Below are 19,937 nucleotides of genomic sequence, written 5' to 3'. Positions count from 1 at the left end.
TGCCTGAGATAAGTGTTATGATTTTTCCAGGTGAGATTTTCATCTTTGAGAATTCCAAGAAATTTAGTAACGGTTACCCTTTCTAAGATATTATTGGCAATATATACATTGGGAAAAGTAAATTTGGTCTGTAGGTTTCTGGGTATAAATAACATGTATGAGCTTTTTTGTATTGAGTGATAATTTGTTTGCCTTAAACCAGGTGTCAACTTTACTTAATTCACTGTTCATTTCGGACACCAATCTTTGCCCATCACTACCAGATAGACAAATATTGGAATCATCAGCAAACATGAAACACACAAAGATGAAAAATGCTTTCTTTGAGATCAAATACAAATCATTAATATAAATAAGAAAGAGTAAAGGACCAAGGATCGACCCTTGTGGCACCCCACAAGAAATTAAACTGTAATCAGATTAAATATTATTCCAGGTTACAAATTGCTTTCTTACTGACAAGTAACTTTTGAACCATAACAGATCTGTACCACTTAAACCATAATGAGAAGGTTTCTGCATTAGAATATCATGGTTGACTGTATCAAATGCTTTTGATAAGTCAATGAACACACTGAGAATGATTTCCTTAATGTGAAGAGATTTAGTAATGTTGTCAAAGAGTTGGGTCAGGGCCATCGAAGTTGAATGTTTTTCTCTGAATCCATACTGATGTGTATAAAGAATATTATTGTCATTAAAATATTTAAACATGCGGATGTAGACTAGTTTTTCCAGAACTTTAGAAAAGCATGGAAGGATAGATATCGGTCTGTAATTGGAAAATAGGGATGGATCATCTGCTTTGACGAGTGGAATGACTTTAGCCCATTTTAATTGATCGGGAAATACACCAGTTTCAAGAGAAAGATTAAAAATATGAAGGATTGGTTTGGTTATGTATGGAATGCATTTTTTAAAGATTGAAGATTTCAGCTCATCATGACCTGAAGCAGTTGATTTGAGTTTGTTAACGACATCCACAAGTTCAGACTCAGTGATGGGAGATAATACAAAGGAAGAGGAGGGTCTCTTAATACCAGAAATAGATAATGAAATCTGTGACATTTTGTCTGCAAGCGAAGGACCAATATTCACAAAACAATTATTAAATTCATTGGCTATTTCAAAAGAATCAGTAATAATTTTGTCATCCCCTTTGAACATTAGCATTGACAGTATTTTTATTAATAATTTCATTAATGATCTTCCATGTAGTTTTCATACCTTTCTGATAATCACAAACTTTAATCATTTTATTTATAAAATTTATTCAATTCAATTTATTTCTGGATGTTTTGTAGCGTTTCAAAAACAGGGGTGAGGGATTAGTAAAGTAGTCCCGATACAGTTTATTCTTCTTGGCAATAGAACGCTTTAAGCTGTTTGTTAACCAGGTTTTGCTTGGGTTGGCGTAATTTTTTCTTCTTTGAAATGGAAAAGTCTCATCAAAGATCTTAAAAAATATAGCATGGAAGATGTTATACCCAAGTTGAGTGTCATGTTCATCTTCAACCACAGACCAACTGACTGCAGACAGTCTGTCAATAAATGTATCAATATTTCTGTTACTAAAATTTCTGAGAACCAACTCATTAACAAGAGTACCTTTGGCAATTGAGGGTTCAAAATAAAATACAGGAAGATGGTCAGATAAGTCACAGCAAAAAAATACCAGGAGTCCCAGAGACACAAGTGTAATTTGTAAATACATTATCAATCAGTTTCATTATTAGCAGTAATTCTTGTTGCTTTGGTTATGAGAGGGACAAAAGACAAGGCATTACGATGGTCAATAAATTGTGATGATTGGCTATTTAGGAGGTTGATATTGAAATCACCCATAATATAGCATGTTTTTTTCTCGTTTGCAATCTTACCTAGAGCATGATAAAAACAATCAATGAAGTGATTTAAGTTGGAATTTGGTGGTCTATAAATGAAGCCAACAATAACCTTTTTTCTAGAGAAAGGCTCAACAAGCTCTAAGAAGAAGCCTCGGCTTCATCTTCAATCAAAGAAACAAGATCATTTCGGAGGGAAGACTGAATGTTCTCCTTAGCAAAGAGGGATACACCACCTCCACTTCGATTTAGTCTAAAATAAGGATAGTAATGATAACCATGCATAGAGAACATAGACACTTTCTGGCTGGTTAGCCAAGTTTCAGTCAAACCAATTTCTGAAAAATGTATAGGGAGTACAGAAAGGTAGTCAATAAGACTATCAAATTGTTTAGGTAGAGTACGAGTATTTAGGTGGAAAAAATATTATCATTAGTGTTGGGCCACGCAGGCTTAGAACAGTCAGACAAGGGACTTGGGCCTGCACCCTTGTGGGAAGTCTCATTTGAGTGATTCACTGAAATCACAAGGAAGCCTAAAAGGACTCCTTATCCCAGAATTCCCTGCGGTACTTCACACCTACGTGTGACGTAAAGGGGGGACCGGAAGCTGAGGGAGACCCCACAGGAAGGCGGCCAGGTGATAAAACTCCAAGACTTCCCTTGTTTAGATCTCTTTCACGCGCTGACCTTTGGTGCTCGGAGACCCAAGAAGATCTCCTGTTTCCTGCAACAATCTTCCTTTGTTTTAAGTTTTTGGCACGCAGGTAATCCGCGGCCGGCAGTGTTCTAAATTCCGAGCTCGGATTGTCCAGTGAACGCATCTCAGTTTCTCGGAGAGCGTCAGACTATAACAGATTATCAGAAAGATAACGGTATTATTCCGTCCTGCAACGAAAGGACATCAACGGACATCTTTCCACTCGACGGAGAACCAACGAAGCCGCTCTCGCCGTAAGGGACCCTCGCCGCCATCAGACGCCTCTGCACCAGGACGGACAGAAGATCTGCTCCATCGCCGGACTCTTTTCCTTTCACCAATCGCGGCCAAAGCGATTCACAAGTGAGGCTTAATTAGGTCTGGGCAGAATTAGCTTTAGAGAGTGTTTTTAACAATTGTTGATCAAAGCAGAAACTGTAATTTTTATCTTTGTTGGACCTGCGTCCTGAGTTTTAACTGTTTAAAACTCTTGTTGTTTCGGACCGCTGCGTCCTATATGTGTTTAGTGTAACAGCGTTATAACCGGGTATTACTCTTCTGATCAGAAAGGCCAGTGTAAGCCGCATTAACCTGAATTCGGCTATTGGTTTGTTTCTGTGAATGAAGGGAATTACTCCGAGTTGTGGCGCGGGAGTCGGACTGTGATCCGGCCTCTTCAGGCACGCATTTCTCTTTTATTCTCTTTTATTTCCCCTTCTACGAACATACACATACACACATATTCCCGTGTAAACGTACATCTGGAGATCAACTCCACCACCGCGCCATTACGCACAGAGATCTATACACTCGCGGCTATCCAGAAGTAATCTTCCCCCCCCTTCTCTCTCCCTTTCATCCACACGCGCACGCACCCAGGTCTTTGTTAGGTTTGCGCCATCGTGAACGACCACGAGGGTACGAAGCCATCTTCCCCCCCTTTCTTCTTCCCCCTCTCTCTCTCTCTCTCTCTCTCTCACACACACACACATACACACACACACACATACACACACACCCCTTCCACAAGCCTTTGCTTGATAATGTTTGTTGCTTAGATTAGTTTATAATAGTTATTTGTTTAATTAAGTTCATTGATTTTGGATTGATGTTGCTTTGTTTAAATAAATTCTGTTATAATTTAAGAGAGCAGTTGTTTGTGATTACTGGTGTATTTGCATTGTGATATAAGCTGGGTGCGAAGGCTTTGTGTACGGATTTCACGCCTTCAATTTATTAAATATAGTTATTCATTATTAATAATATTAGTAATTAAATAACTAATTTGAGACTGATTTGAGTGATATTTTGGTTATATTTACCTGATTACAGGTTGGTGCCCCAAAACGAGATTAAACATAGTTTAATGATATTTTATTTATATTATTAATAATTAAGTATAATTATTAAAGAATATAACCAAAGTTGACTTGATACAACCCCAACAAATGGTGCCCCGTGTGAGGCCTTCAATAAACCAGCTTTATTGCACTGTAAATGCACAGTAATTCGAACTTAAATCCTAAAAAGGATCCTTCTGAAGAAAATTATATTTTCTTTAATTCTTGTGGTTTAAGCAAAGCAGACATCAAGCTGTGGCTTAGTTGTGTTGTATGTTGTTGGTTAATGGTTAAAGCCATAACTGTTATCCCCTTTGGGTCCATTCAACAATTGGACATAATGATGCAGCTAGTGTGACTTTATCAAGGAACTTGATTTGTTGCACTAATCTAGATTTTGATCCTGAAGCATTCTACAAAAAGATTGTGGTGCTCTTTGTTTGAGAGCCATTTGGCCAGATGAGAGTGTAACCTCATCATTGTTGCATAACCAGCTGTCTGAGGTGTGAGTCCTCCCTTCCTTTGAGGACTTGAGGTGTGAATCTACTCTCCTATCTACCAGAATAGACTGCAGTGATTAGTTGGGAAACTTAGATAAGATTTGCTCTTGTGTACACAAAAGTCCCGTTCCTAACAAAAGACAGAATGGGCGAGGAAAGCCCACATTACTCAGGAGCTGAGACCCCCTGCGGATTAGACGATCGTTCCATTCAAGATGTAGTTGCTAGTCTGATCCATCTCCCTATAGAGCAGCTCAACAGTCTGAACTCCTACTCCCTCAGTACATGTGAAGAGAAACTAAAGGGCTTGGTTGAATATGCAAATCAACCAACCGGGAAGCCAATACGCACAATTTCAGATGTTCTAGGCAAAATTCTCCTCCTTTACCAGCGCAAATCAAATGTGCAGAATAAGATACTCCGGGAACAACTAGCCAGGGTACAAGAAGAAGGACAGATCCTGCGGGACGACTTCAAAGGGATGCAGGATAAACTAAAGGCCCTGCAGGAGGAGAATAAAACACTGCACGAAAGCAGCAAACTGGCCGAACAGAGGAAACGAAGTGATATTGTACCCAGAGTTCAGGACAGGCAGAGAAGGACTTCAGCCCCCAGATCAGATGAGGAAACCTCAGATGAAGGATGGGAGACCGAACCAAGCCCATGGAGGAGGGAGACAGATACGTTGAAGGATCTGGAGGAGAGGAGAAGGCACCGCCGGGTCGACCCAGGCACAAAAGCGCCCACGTCCTTAGACTACCCGGTAAAGAGTGGGATGAGTAAAGAGGAAGGGCCCCCGCGTTCCGCAATACGCTTTGAGCAAAGAGAATCCTCACCCCGCAGGAGGAGGGACTTCACACCCCCTAGAGACAGGGAGGAGACGTGGGCCCAATCGGGTACCGAACGCTACCGGCCCCACGGGAGACGGCCACGTTTGAGCCGAACACAAACCCCGCCACGGTTACAACCCTACTACCGTGACAACCACAGGGCTTACGATTCGTCAGATGAATCGGACGACCACCGCCAGCCTTCAAGTCAGGGTCTGCGTACCAGGCAGATAGAATCTCTGGCCAAAGATGTGGAGCGTTTTGATCCAAATAGCCCAGACGCAAATGTCGATGACTACGTCACAGAAATCGACCAGTGTCTCGTTGACCTGCCCTACGCATAATCGCGTGAAAAACTAAAACTGATTTGGAAAACGTCAACCAGGACGGTTCGTGCGTTCATGGGGACACTCCCATATGAGGTCCGTCAGTACTACCCTGCACTCTGCAGAGCTCTGCGGGAAGAATATTCAGTCTACACAGACTCAGCAGCAGCTACCCTTGGAGCTTTCAGTGTTATGCATAAGAAGCACGAGGCCCCCAGGGAGTACTATAGGCGCCTGAGGGCTGCCTACTTCCAAGGAAGAAAAGCACCAGGATTAGAGGAAGATGAAGCCTTCAAAGCGTTGTTCACACACAACCTGCATGACAGCGTGCGATACGATGTCGCCATGCATTGTAGAGACCGTGGCCTAACTATGCAGGAAATGAAGAAATACGCGCAAGTAGCGTGGGAAACACGTCTGCGCCCGGAGGCCAGGAAGCCAGAGAGCAGCCACAGTGTCCTGGAAATCACAACACCAGAAGTCAACTCGTTAGCACTTGAGGGCGACGAACTACCGTGCCCCAAGACCATAACCAAACCACAATACTCGGGACCGCCTCGCCCACCGGGTGGGCAGCAGAGTCAAAGGGACGAAGGGTGGAACAAATCGCAGTCTAAGTATCGACAGCCGCAACGAGATCACACCAGACCAAGAGGGAATTTCAGAAATGATCAACACTCCAGACCGAAGGAGAGGTTTGGCAGCAGGCCCTACGAGTCCGCTGAGGGCAGAAATACAAACACGGAGATGGTGGATATGATTCGCCAGTGCATGACAGATGTGATGACACAGATGGGAACCTCCCATCAACCATCTGCACCCCTTGACCATCAGAGGAAACCTGGTTCAGACCCGAGGACAGCATGACTAACCCAAGGCCCTTCCCCAGTCACCGCTAAAGTCTACTTCGTGGGATAGGGAAGGGAGCCAAAGGAGTCCAGGGGGCCCCCTGGAGTTTCCCCGCCTGACATTTCCCCCACCTTCTTGACCTTCCTGGGAGACCTTGTCCGGAAGGGCAGGGCCAGGCGGATCTACACTTCAGTAGTGCTAGGGGGTTGTGTCAACACACTAGCCCTACTCGACTCAGGTGCCGAAATAAGTTTAATGTGTCGAGAGACCTTTGCTAAACTTGCCCGAACAATGCTCTCCCTAGGTAAACCTCTGCAGGTGGAGAACTGCAATGTCAGCATCACCACTTACACCCAAGACATCTCACCAATCACCCAGCGCGCTTGGGTCGATCTCTCTTTTCGGGAAATGACATTGGTCCACCCAGTTTACATCTGCCTCCTGGATACAGAACCACTTCTCATCGGTCAAGACCTCTTAGATCGGGTGGCACCTCTAATCGACTGTCAACGGGGACATATTTGGGCTCAGGTAAATGTGCCCAAGCCATTTTCGCCCGATAGCGGTCAAAACCCCGGAGGGGGACAGGTGGCCGTCGGCAGAAGGTCGGGCGCTACCATACCCATGCTTATGCCCCCTTTTGAACCAGGCCCCAGGACTGACCTCCCTCAACCGGCTCCATCCCCAGTGGTTGTGTCAATTCCATTCCAGGCACATCAGTCATTTCTTTGCTCACTAAGGAGCACCGACTCGTCATTGTACTGCCCCCTTTTGGTCGAAAAAGTCCGGTTGCATGGTCGCGAAATTTCAGAAGCTATGCTGACACTCTGGTCCGAAAAATCAGCAATAAGTTATGACCTGTACCAGGATCTGTGCAACCACCCTGTTCCCCCAGTGTTGGTACCGTGGAGTCACCGCATCTTGTCCGCGGACTCCCCGCAAACTCTTCTTAAATCCCTTGGAGAGTCACTCACGTTGTCAGCGTGACCCCGCATCTCCAAGCCCCATTCTTCATGGGGGCGGACCTGCTTGTCAGACTTGGTGCCCAGCTGGATACAGTCAACCAGATTCTGTGGGCCCAGGCGGGGGCTGACCTTGGTCTCCCGAACACTGAGCCTGAGCACCTGAAGTCAGGCCAGACCATTCCGAAGGCATGTCAAGTAGCTAGTGAGATGCAGGTAATCATACCTGCAAGGACAGCAGGTGCCCCCATCCGTCTCATGATCCCCAAGGGGCAGAAGATACCCGGCTGCCAGGCCTTCTTCCAGCCTCTGCCTTACTTTAGAAAACTCAACCTAACGATGTGTGGAACCCCCCTTCTTGAATTGGACAACCGATCGACCTATCTGCTTGTCCAAAATCTCACCCATACCGCTGTTCAGGTGGAAGCTCGGCAACCACTCGGGATGCTGATCGACATCTCGTTTCACGATTTTGAACTGACTATACCTGTCATCGGGGAGCTTCCCCCGTCCTTGAGCAGGATTGACCCCTCCAGCCAAGTCAGTTTCACCTTCCCGACTAACGTGATCACAATCGCTCGCCATGAGATGTTGCAGGATGAAGCCATCTGTTGCGCCTCCTTGAGCGATGAAGGCGACATGGTTGTATATGCCTTGGCCGCACAGCCGGCAGGCACAACATCAAATGACTCCAGCCCCGAACCATATCTCGGCTTCGAGTCAGAGATCGAACAGCAAATAGGAAAGACAGATGCACTAACCACAGAAGACCAGAAGGACGCACTTCGGAGTTTATTCCGCGACTTCCAGTCTATCTTGTCACGTGACTCCCAGGACTGTGGAGTCACCAACCTTCACACAGTGCGTATTCCAACGGACCCAAAGGCCCTGCCAACATTTGTACGACAGTACAAAATCCCATTGGCGGAATACGAGTCTATCCAGGAAATCTTGGATAAGCTGCTTGAGAAGCAGATCATAAGGGAGTGTAACTCAACGTACAACTCCCCCATCTGGCCGGTGCTGAAACCTACTGGAAAGTGGCGCTTGACCATCGACTACCGTCCACTAAACAAACAAGTCCCGCTTTCTCGCTGGCCTATGATCCATTTGGATCAAGAACTGTCCAAGGTAAAGGGGGCTCGCTTCTTCTCAACCGTGGACGTGGCCAATGGTTTCTGGACCATGAGGGTGGATCCAGCCGACCAGTACAAGTTGGCTTTCTCCTTCGGCATCCGTCAGTACACCTGGAACCGTTGCCCCTTCGGGTACTCAAACTCCCCAGCCGAGTTCAACATCTTCCTCCACAAGGCAATGAGCGACGCCGCAGCACGTGGTAATCTCATTTATGTGGATGACATCCTGATGAGAAGCTGTTCATTCGATGAACACCTGACTGAGATCCGCCATGTACTCAACCAACTCTCTAATGCAGGCGCCAAACTGGCGATTGCCAAGGGCCAATGGTGCCGCACCAAGGTTGAGTACGTTGGTCTGACAGTAGGGGCTGAGGGCATCGAACCCCAAGCAGGGAGGATCCGAGCCATCCAAGACATCAAGGCCCCCACCAACGTGTCAGAGCTGAGGAGCTTCCTTGGAGTCTGCAATTACTCTCGGCAGTTCATTGAAGACTACGCAGAAATAGCAAGGCCAATGACGGAACTCCTGCACAAAGACAAGGCGTTCGAGTGGAGCAGAGGGCAGGAGCAATCGTTCATTCAAATGAAAGACAAACTGTGTTCGGCTCAATGCTTAGCCTACCCAGATAAAGACAAAGAGTTCTACCTGGAGGCAAGCTTCTCCCCCCAATGCGTCAGTGCGGCTCTAGCCCAAATGCATGACACCGACAAGAGGGTGGTGGCCTATGCAAGCCGACCTCTAAGCGGCGTGGAAATTAAGTTTTCGGACTGTGAGAAGGCCCTCCTGGCCACTGTCTGGGCGGTGGAACACTTCCGCAGTTACATCGGAGGACAAAGGGTGATCATTGAAACATGCCATCAACCCGTTTCCTTCCTCAACAGCCAACGACTGCGGGAAGGACGGGTCACAAACAGCCGTATTGCCTCCTGGATGATGGCATTACAGGGCTACGACATCGAGGTCAAATATGCACAGAACCTGAAAATGGCTCTGGGCCAGGGGCTGGCTGAATGTCAACACTGTGACTGCGAAGAATCTCCAAACTCCCAGCCCGTTTCAGTCACTTCCCCTACAATACCCTCAAATCACCATTACTACGATGAGAACATCTGCCAAGATCTCCCCAAGGTCTTCGTGGATGGGTGCTCATTTCAACACGAATGCCAACCCCGGGCAGGGGTTGGAATTGCATGGATTGGTCACCAGTCCGAACAACCAGACCACTACCAACTCGGGCCCAAGACCAGTCAGTATGCTGAGATTGCAGCAGCGCTCATCGCACTGCAACAAGCCGCTAAGGCAGTTATTTCGCAACTAGTGGTCTGCTCTGACTCCAACTACGCTCGTCATAGTTTCATCTCCCATTTCCCAGTCTGGAAAGGAAATGACATGAAAAATGCGAGGAACAAGGAGGTCAAGCACTCTGAGCTGTTTCTGGCATGTGACCAGCTTGTATCGGAGCGAGGCATGACTGTATATTGGAAGAAGGTCAAGGGCCACTCCCAGATCTCAGGCCCGGACAAGGACGGCAACGATGCAGCCGACCGCTTAGCCAAGTTGGGTGCGATACAGGGTACACCCTGGTGTTTCAAACCAAAGTAGAAAGAGCAGGATATCGGTGGCTCGTCAGCATGCCTGTCACCGAAGCTTTGATGTCTTATGACCGCCATGATACAGTCACTAAATTAACTTTACCAAACCAGACAGTCTTCATGACTGTCCCCCAAGGAGCCACTGTGCACATTAATGACATTGTCCTCCATCACCTCGACCCATCCCGACATGATACGGAGATCGAGATCATGGACGCATTTAAGGGTTACAATCTCACACTCGACACAACCCTGCAACAGCAACTCAGAGCTGGGGGAACTAAATTGATTCAGTTCAGCCTTAAACCGACTGGACTCACCACCAAATTTAGTCAAATGATTAGGCCGGCACCTAGACAAAGCCAGCCTATTAGTGAGATTGCACTAGGGCTCCTGCTTAGTGGCTGGATCATCACGGCCGTGGTGGCATACGTAATGTATAAATACATTAAGAAACTGCAGGCCAAACTAGACTCAATCATGCTCATCCAGCCGCGTTTCACACAGACTAAGACCACTCCACTGGTAGACTCCGAGTAAGTCCTAACTGGAGTAAGTCCTAACAACCTCCACTGTTCTTTCTTACCCTGTCCTCCCCTCTACTTTACCTTCACGTTACCTTATTGTTTTACCTTTTCCATTTCAAAGAAGGTGCCTTGAGTAGCAAAGTTTGCTAATGCCTGGTTATGTTTTATGCCTAGTTAAACATGGTTAGACAGTCTGCCCAGACTTTGCCTCAGTGTCTGCCCAGACCAAATGCCTCTCCAAATGTATGGACTGTTTGCTCACTAACTAGGTGAAAGTTTGTCTCCTAACACATGGACTGTTGGCCCTCATTGCCCTAAAGACTGTGATCCGCATTCCCATTCTTCAGGACAAAGGGGGGATGTTGGGCCACGCAGGCTTAGAACAGTCAAACAAGGGACTTGGGCCTGCACCCTTGTGGGAAGTCTCATTTGAGTGATTCACTGAAATCACAAGGAAGCCTAAAAGGACTCCTTATCCCAGAATTCCCTGCGGTACTTCACACCTACGTGTGACGTAAAGGGGGGACCGGAAGCTGAGGGAGACCCCACAGGAAGGCGGCCAGGTGATAAAACTCCAAGACTTCCCTTGTTAGATCTCTTTCACGCGCTGACCTTTGGTGCTCAGAGACCCAAGACGATCTCCTGTTTCCTGCAACAATCTTCCTTTGTTTTAAGTTTTTGGCGCACAGGTAATCCGCGGCCGGCAGTGTTCTAAATTCCGAGCTCGGATTGTCCAGTGAACGCATCTCAGTTTCTCGGAGAGCGTCAGACTATAACAGATTATCAGAAAGATAACGGTATTATTCCGTCCTGCAACGAAAGGACATCAACGGACATCTTTCCACTCGACGGAGAACCAACGAAGCCGCTCTCGCTGTAAGGGACCCTCGCCGCCATCAGACGCCTCTGCACCAGGACGGACAGAAGATCTGCTCCATCGCCGTACTCTTTTCCTTTCACCAATCGCGGACAAAGCGATTCACAAGTGAGGCTTAATTAGGTCTGGGCAGAATTAGCTTTAGAGAGTGTTTTTAACAATTGTTGATCAAAGCAGAATCTGTAATTTTTATCTTTGTTGGACCTGCGTCCTGAGTTTTAACTGTTTAAAACTCTTGTTGTTTCGGACCGCTGCGTCCTATATGTGTTTAGCGTAACAGTGTTATAACCGGGTATTACTCTTCTGATCAGAAAGGCCAGTGTTAGCCGCATTAACCTGAATTCGGCTATTGGTTTGTTTCTGTGAATGAAGGGAATTACTCCGAGTTGTGGCGCGGGAGTCGGACTGTGATCCGGCCTCTTCAGGCACGCATTTCTCTTTTATTCTCTTTTATTTCCCCTTCTACGAACATACACATACACACATATTCCCGTGTAAACGTACATCTGGAGACCAACTCCACCACCGCGCCATTACGCACAGAGATCTATACACTCGCGGCTATCCAGACGCCTCAGAGACACAGATTGTGTAGGGCCGAACTCAGTCTCTTTTAGACCTTAAGGCCACATTTAGGCCTTTGTTAGGTGTGTGCCATCGGAAGGGCGACCACGTGGGACGAAGTAATCTTCCCCCCCCTTCTCTCTCCCTTTCATCCACACGCGCACGCACCCAGGTCTTTGTTAGGTTTGCGCCATCGTGAATGACCACGTGGGACGAAGTAATCTTCCCCCCCTTTCTTCTTCCCCCTCTCTCTCTCTCTCTCTCTCTCTCTCTCACACACACACATACACACACACACACACACACATACACACCCCTTCCACAAGCCTTTGCTTGATAAAGTTTGTTGCTTAGATTAGTTTATAATAGTGATTTGTTTGATTAAGTTCATTGATTTTTATTGGTGTTGCTTTGTTTAAATAAATTCTGTTATAATTTAAGAGAGCAGTTGTTTGTGATTACTGGTGTATTTGCATTGTGATATAAGCTGGGTGCGAAGGCTTTGTGTACGGATTTCACGCCTTCAATTTATTAAATATAGTTATTCATTATTAATAATATTAGTAATTAAATAACTAATTTGAGACTGATTTGAGTGATATTTTGGTTATATTTACCTGATTACAGGTTGGTGCCCCAAAACGAGATTAAACATAGTTTAATGATATTTTATTTATATTATTAATAATTAAGTATAATTATTAAAGAATATAACCAAAGTTGACTTGATACAACCCCAACATTAGTTATATTTTTCTCCTGCTGCTGCTGCTGTGAGGCCTGGTGGCTGCTGCTGCTGTGAGGCCTGGTGGCTGCTGCTGCTGTGAGGCCTGGTAGCTGCTGCTGCTGTGAGGCCTGGAGGCTGCTGCTGCTGTGAGGCCTGGTAGCTGCTGCTGCTGCTGTGAGGCCTGGTGGCCTTAGAGCTGCTGACTCCTGCTGCTGCTGTGAGGCCTGGAGGCTGCTGCTGCTGTGAGGCCTGGTAGCTGCTGCTGCTGCTGTGAGGCCTGGTGGCCTTAGAGCTGCTGACTCCTGCTGCTGCTGTGAGGCCTGGAGGCTGCTGCTGCTGTGAGGCCTGGTGGCTGCTGCTGCTGTGAGGCCTGGTGGCTGCTGCTGCTGTGAGGCCTGGAGGCTGCTGCTGCTGTGAGGCCTGGTGGCTGCTGCTGCTGTGAGGCCTGGTGGCTGCTGCTGCTGTGAGGCCTGGTAGCTGCTGCTGCTGTGAGGCCTGGCCAACATTATAGCAATCATTTAAGAACATACTAAAGTTATGTCTGCATAGAGAAAGAACATAATAAACATATGTTTCTAACTCATTTACATATCCCATTTTCACTCTTACACTACTAACTCAGTCAGATTGACTCAGACAGGTTGTGAATGAAAGTGAAAGTTAACTCCGCTTGTTTGAGCCCATGACAGAGCATTGGGAGACACGCAGGACTTTATTTATTTATCACAGTAGTGTTAAACCTTCAGATGATCAGATTATTTTTATATATTTTGTTGGTTAATGTGAAGTTTTAAGAACAAGTGTATACAAGTGTATACTCTTCTTTCCGAAGTCCATAACTCTGTACAACAGCTCACCTCATGCGAGCAGAGAACTGTCATCATGATAATATCTGTCTCTCCATACTGTTATCTGTTCTGCACATTAAATTTACAAATTATCCCTACACTCATGTTCACTTCATTTGTCTGTCTACTCACTGTTATATTGTATAGTTTCTGCTGATAATATGTCTACACTCATCCACTTTAACTTATGTCAATACTGTCCATTTACTACTCTGTTTTTGCACATTTACATTTAATCTTTTATATTTAAGACTAGTAATGCTTAGTTAAATCCTGGTGGTATATATTCTCATTCTTAGTTTTGATATTTTTAGTGCTTATTTACTTTGTATTTAATATTATATTGTGTTTAAATTTGCTAATATTGTGTTTTTTGCTCATATTGTGTGTTTGGACAACCTCCTGCTGTAACGCCACAATTTCCCAGTTTGGGATCAATAAAGTCATTCTATTCTATTCTATTCTATACATTTGTGAGAGTTTAAAGGTCAGATACAGGGATAATCTGGAGTTTGTAGGGATGTAGTTGAGTCTTGTTGTGCTTTTGTTCTGTATGGCTGCTCTGGGATTTAATAAAAAGTCCTAATCCAGATATAAATATAGTTTAATATAAGTTATAGTGAGTAAATGTGGTGAGGTGCTCTCCTGTCCTGCAGTAACTCAATGTGCTCTGTGATTATCAGATATTTAAATACACGTGTGCACAATCATAACATTGAATAATGTTATTAAATCAGATGAAGGAGGACGTCTTATACCTTTTTATCATTTTCTTCTTTTATCACTTTCTGCATGTGTTGTGTATAACTCTTCAGTAGAGGTCTACACACAGGTCTTAGCACAGATTAGGCCAACTGTCAGGACAATCACTGACACACAAAAGATGGTTTGAATGAAATAACATCAGATCACACTTTACAGATCCAGCTTTATCTGACAGGTTCAATGATCCTGAACTAGTTTGAAGCTTTGGACGCTGAAAACTGCTGGAACAAGAGAAATGTGACACCTTTGTTGATGTTTGAACACCTGATGCTGTGTTTCATTTTGCTCTGCTTTTAGTGCTGAGTAAACTCTGCTTCAATCCTCACTCATGGTTTGAGAAGATCGTAAGGTTTTAAAAGATATCACTATATCACACAAACAAAGCTTTATAAGAGTTCTTTTATCTAAATAACTTGAACCTGCATTCTTTCTAATGACCAGCAGGGGGCAACTCCACTGGTGGCAAACAGAGAACTGGACTGTATGGAAGCAGTTAATAATGAACGAGCACTGAGACAGAGAAAAGTTAAGATGACTAAGGACCCATGACTGACTGATTGTCTTTTCTTCATTTCATCTGAGGTGAGGTAGTTTGGGTTTTTCATTCAGATGATTTGTGTTTTATTGTTACGTTCTCGGGGAAGAGGGGAGAAACAATAAAATAAAACCAAGGAGGAATTAAGTGTAAGCTAATTTAAACAGATTTATTTACAAACTGCAGGAAAAGGTCAAACTGAAAACAAACTTCTTTGGCAGAATCTAATTCAGATTTATCGTCTGTTAATCTTTAATGTCAGTAGAATTTTTTATTATGATAATAATAATAATCTGCTTTCTCAGCAGTTTAATAGAAAAAAACAGTTGACCAAAATATTTCTTGTATCGGCTAAAGGTTAAAAACAGCTGATGTCATGGTTTACTCTCGTTTAGTTCATTCCTTGTTTTGTTGTTGTTTTCTGTCGATCAAGAAATATCTTTATATGATTAAATATGCCTCATACTTTATAGCCTGATTGATTGAAGGTACTAGAACACATCGTTTTATTTCTGTTTTTGTTGTGACTGGGAGAGCGAAAGTTTGTAAAGTTTCATTGTGTATCTTGTTAGTTTATTTGTTCTGTTAAAGTTGTTAAAAAGATCAACGTTATACATTCATGTTAGTTAGAAGAAAGCTCTTTTTAAAAACCGTTGACCGGAAGCACTCGTTTGCTGTTCTGTATGAGTTTTACAGTTGATTGAATGTTGCTGAGTGAGCCGTTAAAACAACACCGCCCTCATGTGGCCACAGGACGTTACTGCACTGAAGTCGAGTCAAGACAAAACCCCGTTTTTCTTATTGTTAAACTTGGTTTTATATATTATTTTACATCTATTTATTTTATTTGACCTTTTATATATTACATAACCTCCATTTGTTTTCATTGAACCTTTAATATCATATAATTTATCATATCGTTGAAAGTTTTCTTTACTTTTCTTCAAAATATGTGAGTTACCCTTAATTAGTTTATGAGTTATTCTCTGTGTTAATTCAGCAGCAGATTTGGAGAAGTTTTTAGATTACTAGATAATGTTTGTGATTGATCTATCTTGGTTAATCTTTTTCCAGTTCTTACCAGTTAAACCAGTTAAACCAGTTAAAACAAAAGAATGGACTCCTCATCATCTGTGCTCTCTTGTGCTTATCGACAGATCACTGATGACTGACTGATTGGTATGAATCATAGACTGTAAATATTATGAATCCCTAAACTTGTGAACCCCAGAGCCCCCTAGACTGTAAATGTAAAGGGCGGAGCCCCACAGAGTAAAAGTACTTCCGGTCACTGACATAAAATAAAAATAAAAAAAACCTTTTCAACAACACACATTGACCTTTGTTACCGTTCCTTTGAGCCTTTTGACATCAGTTTATGATCCACAACCACTTCCTGTTTCTGTGCTTTAGTTCATTAACTAGACTCTTCTCCTCTGTCGCCCCCTACTGGTGAAAGGAACTAAACTCCATTTGATCTGCAGAGTCCCTTTGCACCTTTAAGAAAAAGCTAAAGACCCAGCTCTTTATGACCACCTACCACCTTAATGATATTATTGATGATGATGGTTTTGTTTGATAATGATGATGAAGATATTTAGGATAGTTTTGATGCTGATTAGATCTCTGAAGAACAGCTGTCGATGTTGTGCTCTGCCTCTGGAGTGATATTTTTGGATAGGTAGTCGAATTTAAATCAGGAGAGACGAGTGAATTAAGAAAAAAATGATTTATTATAATGGATAAGATGGAAATGTGACTTGACAGAAATACTTTGGAGCTTGGACTCTATGGGGGTGATTGATGTTTGAAGAATAACAATTCTGAGTGTTGACAGAATAAATCCCCTGATGGAGTCCAGACCCTGGTGGTGCTGAAGCTGAGGACATGATGAGACCGGATGGGTGAAGAGTTGATGGATGATGATTCTGTGAAAACGGGCGGTGATGGGGAGGTGGAGGGGCGCACGAAACAACAACATGAAGGAACTAAAGGCAGAGAAAGAATCACATTTAAAAGAGAGCAGAACGATGATAGGCTGACAATGAAGGAGGAACGCCATGCCATTGGTTAGATGAGTACCACTGACGAGACAGCTGATTATCCAATGACAGCTGGAGAATAACAGGGGAAACGTGAGCGAGCGTGCAAAAAGGGAAGAATGAGAGAAAGACCCGATCGTGAAGGCAAATATAAAGTCTTCCTGACTGAACTTACACCAGAGCTTCATATCAGAGACCAACATGTTTTTAATGTTTGGCAGGGAAAACAAGTTTTTAACAACAGAAAAAGACTGAAAGAAAATCTGCAGCAATATCTTTTATTATCATTTATGGAAAACACACACAGGTCTTCATATCTGGAAATCTGCTCCTCATTTATTCAGACACTTTATGTGAAATCACAAGAAGACACACACTTTGAATGTTTAAGGGCTTTATTGAAACACTAAATCTATATTTACAGACAGCTTCACAGAGAAACATTCAACATCCCACCAACCATTCAAGATCTTAACTCAAATAAAACTAACAACTTTTCTTTTCATCACATCAATGTGTGATCAGCTGAAGCATTTAAACTTAATATAAAAATATATATCAAAGTATTTGTCAACTCTTTTTCAAAATCATTTTCTTTGTATTTCAAAGATTTAAATTTAAATTCCCAACTCTGATCACTTCATGTCTGATACGATGAGAGCCAATGAATTCTGAGGAGAGCGTGTCGGTCTGCTCCTTGTTTCAGTGCAGAACGTACCCGTAAACCTTTAGAGAAAAAGACAGAAGAAAGAGAAAACATGACATTAAAAAATATTTATCATCACTTTTTTTACAGAATTTATCCACAAATCCAGGTTTTAACATCAAGGTCAAAGGTCACGGTGATTTCATCATTGAAGCACCTTTCTTTAAATCATCTCCCTTCACTTCAAATACACTTTTTCACTAAAATGAGTCATCAACTTTTTTACAATAACAAAGAAACGATCTCCTTTATGCAGTTTTATAATCAGATTTAAAGAATTACTGTAACAACCAAAAAGAAAAGAATAAGCTCGTATATGAAAACATGATAATAAACATGACAGGACTCAAAAACACGTTCACACACACACACGGTTTAAAAACTGTGTGTCTTCCTCTGATTCCTGATTCCTCTTCCCCATTCACCTGTGACTCTCTTTTCTCTCTGCCTGTAGCTGTGGTTACCGCCTCTGTCCAGGTGACGCAGCAGCAGAAGTAATGTTTACATGCAGTGTCTTCCTGACTTACCACACACACCACCAGAACAATGACTACATCCTGAATTAAAGGCTTATTTCATGTAACTCACTGGGTTCAGGGTCCTCTCTTTGTCTTTTAGGTATTTTGATTCTGAAGCATCACTTGTTGCACAGCCGGGTCGTTTACCGCTGTAAGATCAGAAACACAATGTTAGCACACATCCGACTCTGAAACCATCATTTACACCAGAAAACACTCCAGAAACCCTTTTTCATTTACAGAGTTCATTTAAGGTCAAACTTAATATAATAAAATCAAGTTCTACTTACGGAATGGAGGGCGTTGGGCTGAAACAGAAAAAAAAAGATTGTTCTAGATTTATTTCATTGAAGGTTATTTAAGGTCCCCTCAAGAGAACTATTCACCAGATGTAAATATAAAAAACATGTTTGAATGTTTCCACTTTGCTCTCTCACCATTTCTCTTCTTATACAGGCAGAATCCAGCCACACAGACGATGGTTACAAGAAGGAGAACAACAGGGATGATGACAATGATCATGTAGATGGGATTCACTGTTGAACACAAACAACACACAGTCACACAACCTGTGATCAAACAGGTTAAAGGTTCATTAAAGACAAAGTTTCTCCTTCTGTCAGTTAGCTCGTCTTCATCACTGTACCTTTGATTCATTTTCTACATGTAGTTGTTTTTTCCCTTCACCTTTATGTCTTTTATTTCCATGTTTGATTGTGGCACAATGGTAACCGCTAACGATTACATTCAAACCCTTTTTTCTCAATATTATTGATTTAAAGTAATTTAAAGGTTAATGCGGCTGCACTGTGGTAACGAGCGGACAGACGGTAAAAAACAAAACGATTCTGTCCATTAATAATCTCTTTAAAGATCTCTGTGTTTGTTTCATCCTGATCCAAACCTTTAAACTCTTTTTCTGAATACTTTTACAATTTGAAGAGTTTGAAAGAAAGAAAAAGTCACAACTAAACTTTCCCTCCATCACACGACTGTTACAGTCAAATCCTCTCTTTCATCACTTCTCATCGAGGTCTTACCGTAGTTGGTCTTGATCTCTCGTTTGTCCAGTTTGGTGACGATGTCCTCCTTCACACCAGAGAGCTGAAACACACAGTCGTACTTCCCCCAGTCATCAGAGGGCAGTTGAAGGTCAGCGCTGATCTGGAAGGAGCCGTCGTGGTTGGGGAGGATCTCTCCCTTGTCCACGTCCTCGTGAAGCTCCTCTCCATCTTTCCTCCAGAACATCATGGCTCTGTTGGGGTAGAAACCTGTAGCGTGGCAGGTGACCCGAGAGGAGGGAGTCTTCTGGAGGAGAGACACTGTGGGGAGGTCTGGAGGACAAACAGGAAGACAGATTAGAGTTTCTTTATCAGGATTTACTCTTAAATACTGTTACAACTCATGTTTGATGACACTTTTTAAATGTACTGGGAAAAAAAGGGACTTTAAAATCCAGTGAGTCAACAATGAAAATCAACCTTATTAAAGTATAATTCAAAGAAGAGAGGGTCAGAGGGGAAGAAACAGAAGAAGAGAGGTGAGGGGGGTTCAGATGGATTGATGAAGAAGAAGAAGAGGAGAGAGAGAAAGTACAATAAAAACACAGAGAAACTTTGAGAGAGAGCGATGAGCAGCAGAGAGAAAGAGATCTAACATGAAGGGAAAGGTAAGGGGAAGCTTAAAGATGAAGACAGAGCATGTGTGATAGAAACATGTGTGAAATATTTATTGTTCAATTACAAG

At 43.3% G+C, this 19,937-nt stretch overlaps 1 protein-coding gene across 5 annotated transcripts in view; it reads right to left on the bottom strand.

The window, feature by feature from the left end:
• Positions 1-17,344: 17,344 nt before the first annotated feature.
• The window catches only part of LOC109979012 (major histocompatibility complex class I-related gene protein-like), a 54,300-nt gene continuing 51,707 nt past the window's right edge, over positions 17,345-19,937 (bottom strand). The window contains exons 6-9 of one of the 5 annotated variants that reach the window (XM_065948113.1): positions 18,629-18,680; positions 18,482-18,499; positions 18,262-18,340; positions 17,345-17,693 (exon numbers count right to left, since the gene is read on the bottom strand). In XM_065948113.1, the coding sequence (XP_065804185.1) occupies positions 18,288-18,340; positions 18,482-18,499; positions 18,629-18,680 (123 nt within the window). In that variant the 3' untranslated portion in view covers positions 17,345-17,693; positions 18,262-18,287. Of the gene's footprint in view, positions 17,709-18,261; positions 18,341-18,481; positions 18,500-18,628; positions 18,728-19,231; positions 19,526-19,937 lie in introns of all 5 variants that reach the window. The other 4 variants (XM_065948115.1, XM_065948110.1, XM_065948109.1 and 1 more) reach the window with 4 other exon arrangements.

This window comes from Labrus bergylta, chromosome 19 (genome assembly GCF_963930695.1).
Source record: "Labrus bergylta chromosome 19, fLabBer1.1, whole genome shotgun sequence".
In the NCBI taxonomy this organism is placed as follows: domain Eukaryota; kingdom Metazoa; phylum Chordata; class Actinopteri; order Labriformes; family Labridae; genus Labrus; species Labrus bergylta.
This window is presented reverse-complemented; position numbering and strand designations above follow the sequence as displayed.